Source organism: Lucilia cuprina, chromosome 5 (genome assembly GCF_022045245.1).
Source record: "Lucilia cuprina isolate Lc7/37 chromosome 5, ASM2204524v1, whole genome shotgun sequence".
Lineage (NCBI taxonomy): Eukaryota > Metazoa > Arthropoda > Insecta > Diptera > Calliphoridae > Lucilia > Lucilia cuprina.
This window is the reverse complement of record NC_060953.1, coordinates 14585655-14592497: the sequence shown is the minus strand read 5'-3', so window position 1 is coordinate 14592497 and position 6843 is coordinate 14585655. Positions and strand designations below refer to the sequence as shown.

The window sequence follows — 6843 nt, the reverse complement described above, 5'->3', positions numbered from 1 at the left end:
AGTTAGTTAGTTAGTTAGTTAGTTAGTTAGTTAGTTAGTTAGTTAGTTAGTTAGTTAGTTAGTTAGTTAGTTAGTTAGTTAGTTAGTTAGTTAGTTAGTTAGTTTGATTGATTGATTGATTGATTGATTGATTGATTGATTGATTAATTGATTGATTGATTAATTGATTGATTGATTGATTGATTGATAGATAAATAGATAGATAGATAGATAGATAGATAGATAGATAGATAGATAGATAGATAGATAGATAGATAGATAGATAGATAGATAGATAGATAGATAGATAGATATATTGATGGACAGATAGATTCCCATAAAGCAAACTAATTAGATAAATAAATGAGGGATAGATCCAGTAGACGCAACCATTAAAAATATGGGCTCCTTTTCATGAAAAATAATAGAAGCATTTGATGGAACAAAAGTTAAAATGAATTTGTTTTAAAGATTATGCAAAAAGCATCATAAAGTCTTTATATTTATTCCGCATAAAGCTTGATAATTATTCTAGTAAATAGAAACTTACAAATAAAACTAAATGTTTTAACTTAATATAAAATCTTGTTTTTTTCATCAACAGCTAGTGAATACCCCTATTAATTACTTTACTTTTCACAGCTAATTAACCCCATTTAGAGTTTCTTATCATCAGCTTTTCAAAAATATATTTAACTCAAAAGAAATCTGTTTTTTTTCATCATTTCATCTTTTCTTCTTATAAAGTAATACAGAATTCATTATCTATTATGTTTTATAATCTAAAAATGTTTAAATTAAATTTTCCTTGCAGTTTTTCACTCTTCTTTTCTTTTGACTTGTTTTCTATTTTTGTTTACATTTTATGCAATATTTCCCGCTTTTTTTTTTGTTGTTTTAGTTTTCTTTAATGTTTTCAGCTTTGTTTGGCTTCTTTTGCGCTGTCAGTTAGAATTCAAAATAAAAACATAATAAATTTTTTTCTATTTAGAGGCTTCAACTAAAATGCACAAGACCTACAGCAACAAATAACACATACAGCTGCACCAAAAAAAACCCCAACAGTTTTAAAAAAGGAGTTAATGTATCATATTAAGGCAATACTTTGTTTAAGTTGAGTAGTTACCTAAATGTCTCTAGGTAATCAATAAAGGGAAATAATACTACTAATTTAATTGATTTTTTTTATAAATTTACTGCAAGGAAGTTCACTACTTCCATTTTGTGTTCTCTAGTAAACTATCGAGTAGTTAGTAGTTACTTAAGTGTGTGTTAGAAATGAAAAACATGATAGTTTTTATAGTTTTAGTTCATTTGCCAGGATTTTTTATGTGATTAAGGCAGTAATGAAGTTTGTAGACATTTTTATGTTTCCTTGTAATCTATAGAGTAGGCAATAGTTACCTAAATGTCCCTAGGTAATCAGTGAAGGAAACACTATATAACAATTTATCGTTATTTAAACCAATAGAATCATTTGAAAGTTTTGTGATAAACATCTTTAAATATTCAACAGTGTAGACACTGGGGAATGTTCAAAGTCTAATAACTAATTATGTTTGGAACATATATGTCCACCACCACGAACAGCTGGAAATAACAAATGCCTTTAATCATAAACATAAAATTACTACTACAACAAAATAACAGAAGTATAGACACAAAAAAAATATCATTTTACATTTTACAACAAACAAACAAACGAGAAATCACTCGTGTGTAACAGGATTTTTCCCATAACTCTTAACAATAAGAGACTCTCTCTGTGAGAGAGAGAGAGACAGACAGACAAATGATAATAATATTACATACATTTGTACATAAATATTATTTACTACTAAACACACTATATTTTCTCTATCTTCCTAAAGTCACAAATGGTCTGATAACAAACCAATGATTCTATACTATTATATAACAACAATACAAAAAAACATTTGTAACATAAATAACAAATATAAAAATGAAACTAAAATAAAGAAAATAGAAAAAATATGCAATCAACAACAACAACAACATAAAATTATAAATGCATAAAGGAGAATTGTAATGAAAATACACACAGTATAAAATTTAAAATTCAAACTGAAAACGGTTACAAAGGTTAGAAAATGTAAGATTATATACATTATAGAAAGACAGGCAGTAGACAATGGAATGTTAAGGAAATATGTGATAGACAGGATAGTTTTTTTTTTGTTATCTGTATCTTAAGGCGACAATTTAGGTTTGTGCGATAAAAAATTTTTCTCAGAAATTTGAGTTTTAAAGTCCTTTAGATTTCTAATTTTGTTTAAAAATTTCAAACATTTTCCTAAACAGTAAGCAGTTCAAAAAAAATAACTATTGCAATTTATTATCAAAAATCTTTTTTCAAATCCATTTTACAAACAAGTTTCTGCTTCTTTTGGATAATTTTTAAAAAATTTTCGAATATAAGTTTTAAACTTTTTTAAATAGATTTAACGAAGTTTTTTGTTAAAGTTCTCAGTAAAATTCAAAAAAAAAAAAATATCTTAAATATTGAAATTTAAACAATTTTTAATAAAATCGCAGAAATTTTTAATATTTTTTTAAATTTGTTTAATAAAATTTTGAAATTTTAAAAAGTTTCAGTATGAATTTAGTTATTTTTACTATTTATTTTTTAAAATAACTTAAATATTGAAATTTAAACAATTCTCAATTTTCCACTTTCAAAAATTTCAAATTTGAAAAAAAAAATTTTGAAAATATTTTAAAAATTATTTCAAAATTTTAAAAATTGATCTAAAATTAAATTAAAAAATAATTTTTTAGAAGCCTTTTAAGTTAGAGATTATTTTAGCAGTTTAAAAAAAATTCAATTTAAAAATATAATAAATTTGAAAAAAAATTTTGAAAAAAAAATTGGAAAAAGTTTTTGAAATTGATTTCAAATGAAACTAAAATTATAATTTTTACAAGCCTTATAATTTAGAGATTATTTTAGCAGTTTTAACAATTTGTTAAATTTTAAAAATTTCATTTTTGAAAAAAAATTTTGAAAAAATTTTAAAAAGTTTGAAAATATTTTACAAATTGTTTCAACATTTTAGAAATAGATCTTAAATGAAATTAAAATTATATTTTTTGGAAGCCTTTTGACTTAAAGATTATTTTAGCAATTTTAAAATTTTTTCGAACTTAAGTTCGAATTTTCGAACATAATTTCGAATTTTCGAAAATATGGAAAAAAGTGCAAAAATTCACATTAAATATCTTAAAAAGTTTATATTTGAAAAATATATAAGATTTATGAATATTTTTGAGATTATTTTCATATTTTCGAATTTTCGAAAATATGGAAAAAAGTTAAAAAATTCACATTAAATATCTTAAAAAGTTTATATTTGAAAAATATATAAGATTTATGAACATTTTTGAAATTATATTCAAAATTTTTAAGTTTGAAAGTTTTCAGAATTATTAAGTTTGAAATGAAAATATTTTTGAAATTTTACTTCAATTTTAATTTTTACAAATTCTCCTGATTGAAAAGACTATAGACAAAAGCTTTTAAAACTTTTCGAATATATTTACGAATTTCGAAAAAAAAAATGATAAATTTTCATAAAAAATATTTTCAAAAATTTTCTTAAAATGATAAATTTTTTATAAAAAATATTTTAAAAATTTTTAAATTCGAAAATGTTCGAAAATTATCTTTAATTAATTAAAAATTTTGGAAAATATTACAAACATTCGAAAAGTTTTCATAAAATGATAAATTTTCATAAAAAATATTTTCAAAAATTTTCATAAAATGATAAAATTTCATAAAAAATAAAAAATATTTTCAAAATTTTTAAATTCCAAAATGTTTGAAAATTATCTTTTATTAAATGAAATTTTTTTCAAAATCCTACTTATTTCTAAATAATTTCTAAAGCTTTAAAAACTATTGGAAGTTTTGAAAATGTTGAAATAAAATTTATAAAAAAATGGAAAGTATTTAAATCAGAAATATTTTTTTTAAATCTTCTTAATTTGAAGATTATTTCTACAGCTTTTAAAAACTTTTCGAACATAAGTTCAAATTTTTGAAAAATTTTAAAAAATGTATTTTGGAAAATTATAATTATTTTAACATTTAAACATTTTTTTGAACCTCACCCCCATATCAAGCAAATTCATTCCTATCTCGCGTTCCCACGACAATTGGATCTTTGCTCCGGAACGACCCGATTCATACTCGGCCAAAGATTGTCAACCCAGCGACAGTTGTGTCAACCGAAAGTTTTTTTCCCCAGAAAGAACTATCGACCACAGTCGTACTGTTACAACAACAACTGCTAACTTGAATAGAAGTGAAAATTTCCCTTCCCTGAAATTCTTTTTACTCTCGAAGGCAAATTTCCTGTCATGAACATTCTGTGAACAATTCATTCGCAATAGTTGATTTTGTATGCAACAACTGTTCATTGTTTACAAAATTCCTATAATAATTTCCTCTTCAAAAGAGTTCGTGAACAAAAATATTGAGAAGACAACATGTTTCTCCTGAAATATTGACTGGCAATAAGAAGGCGTATAGATATTGTCATTAGAAATCTTAATCCCAATTTTCAGCCCTTAACAAGGCTCTCGCTAACCCTTCATTAACAAAAATTGTGTTTTCTAACCTCAAATAAAAATCCTTTTAAACTCTCTCCACAATTCTTTAGTTCCTTATGGGAATCTGACAAACAGCAAAAAAACAAATAGTATTTATAAATTAAAGTTCAAAAGTTTTCTAACATCTGTACAGAAAGATTATAATGTGACAATAACATAAAATGCAATTTGTTTTGGTTTTTTTTTTAGTTTTGTTTTGTAATATTGTACTCGTTTGTCTGTGACATTTTATTTTTTTTTTTTTTGCAATTTTGCTTCCTTTGGTCTACTACTATTGCTGTTTTAATCCCCCCACCCGCAACCATTGTTTAATCAAGATTATTATTGTTATTTTTTCGTTCTATCTTTCTTTACAGGCTTTTCGTGATGTTGGCAATGTTAAGGGCAACACTAACAACAACATCAACAATAAAGATGATACAACAACATTGGCGGCAAAAAAATCAACAATTGTACCAGTGGAACAATTTAAAACATTTTCAGTTTATGAAGATTACAATGAAGTGGTGGCAGTGGAAGAGGTAGAACAGCAGCATCAGCATCATCAACAACAGAAACAACAAAATGAAATAACTGCAGCTACAGCAACTAGTCTTGATGTTGTTGATAAAGAAAATGTTTATCATGAAAAACAACAACAACAGCATCGTTTCCAACAGCAGCATATTTTAACCGATAGAAGGTAAGAAGATAAAGAAAGAAAAGAAAGAAAAAAAAATGGAATTTTTCTTGTTTTTTTAAGATTTAAATAAAATTATTTTACCTTTGTTTTTCTTATTTACTTTTTTCTAGTGAAATCCATAAATATGAAGAAAATGAATATATATTGGATACTACGCCCATGTCGGTATCCGATGTCTTATCACCCATGTCTGTGGATCGTTCTGCCTCGGCCTCACATTTATTCGACGATAGCAATTCTAAAGAAATTGCTGAACAATCCGATGATAAAGAACCCTTGCCACGTAATGATCGTCAACGTTTCTTTGAAGTTGTGGAATATCAACGTTCTATTTTGGAATATTTCCGTGAAAGTGAGGTAAGTAGTGGGAGGAAAGGCAAAGAGAAAGAGAGAGAGAGTTTTACAAAATTTTGCTTAAAAAAGGGAGAGATAATGATCAATGGGAAGAGATTTCAATGATCGCTAGACTTGTTAAACAGTTAACGAAGTGAAATTGTTAACAGAACTTCCATACAAAACTTTTATACAATAGCTAGACAATTGGATCTTCAGTCCGGAAGGACACGAGTTATACTCGGTCACAAATTGTCAAACCAGTGACAGCTGTATCAAGCGAAAGTTTTTTCCCCAAGAAAGAACTATCGGCCAAAGTCTAAGTGCTACAACAAAACTGTTATACAAGTTTATGAGCAAATCTAGCAGCCAGGTTTTGCTCAAAGTGAGAGAGAGAGAGTTTTACAAAATTTTGCTTAAAAAAGTGAAGAGATAGTGATCAATGGGAAGAGAAATCTATGATCGCTAGACTTGTTAAACAGTTAACGAAGTGAAATTGTTAACTGAACTTCTTAACAAAACTTTTATACAATAGCAAGACAATTGGATCTTCAGTCCGGAAGGACACGAGTTATACTCGGTCACAAATTGTCAACCCAGTGACAGCTGTATCAAGCGAAAATTTTTTCCCCAAGAAAGAAATATCGGCCAAAGTCTAAGTGTTACAACAACAAAACTGTTATACAAGTTTATGAGCAAATCTAGCAGCCAGGTTTTGCTCATGACTTTTTTAATTGAAAAATATTTGCTCTTTGAGTTGCTCACTGATTTTATGATTTCATTTTCTTGGAAACATATCAAATGATTGGAAAATTTGCTTAAATTTTCATAAATTGTTTATTCTTCTAAAAAAAAATCAAGAAAATAACATTTTTATTTAACTAAATTTCTAATAACCTTAAACAAATTTAATAAAACGAAACCCCACACGCAGACTAAAAAAAGAAATAAGGATACGGGTAATGGTATAAATGACTGTTTTGTATATAAACAATAGAACGTTTTTTTTTACTCATTTTCTTTATAACAAATGCCGCTAAGAGTCTTTGAGCCCATAGACTTGTATTTGTCTATCATCATAATAAAACCTTAACAAAACATATGAATGGAAAAAAATTACAAAAATAAACACATGTACAACAAACAATGGTCTACAAAAACAGCAACAACTTAAGTATAAAATAAATAAAACAAAGACGAAAAAAATAAACAAA

At 25.8% G+C, this 6843-nt stretch overlaps 1 protein-coding gene across 2 annotated transcripts in view; it reads left to right on the top strand.

Annotated features, from left to right (window-relative positions):
• The window catches only part of LOC111684018 (G2/mitotic-specific cyclin-A), a 41828-nt gene that overhangs the window by 3598 nt on the left and 31387 nt on the right, over positions 1 to 6843 (top strand). For both annotated transcript variants that reach the window (XM_046951782.1, XM_046951781.1), the window contains 2 exons: positions 4971 to 5296; positions 5407 to 5653. In XM_046951782.1, the coding sequence (XP_046807738.1) occupies positions 4971 to 5296; positions 5407 to 5653 (573 nt within the window). The remainder of the gene's footprint in view (positions 1 to 4970; positions 5297 to 5406; positions 5654 to 6843) is intronic.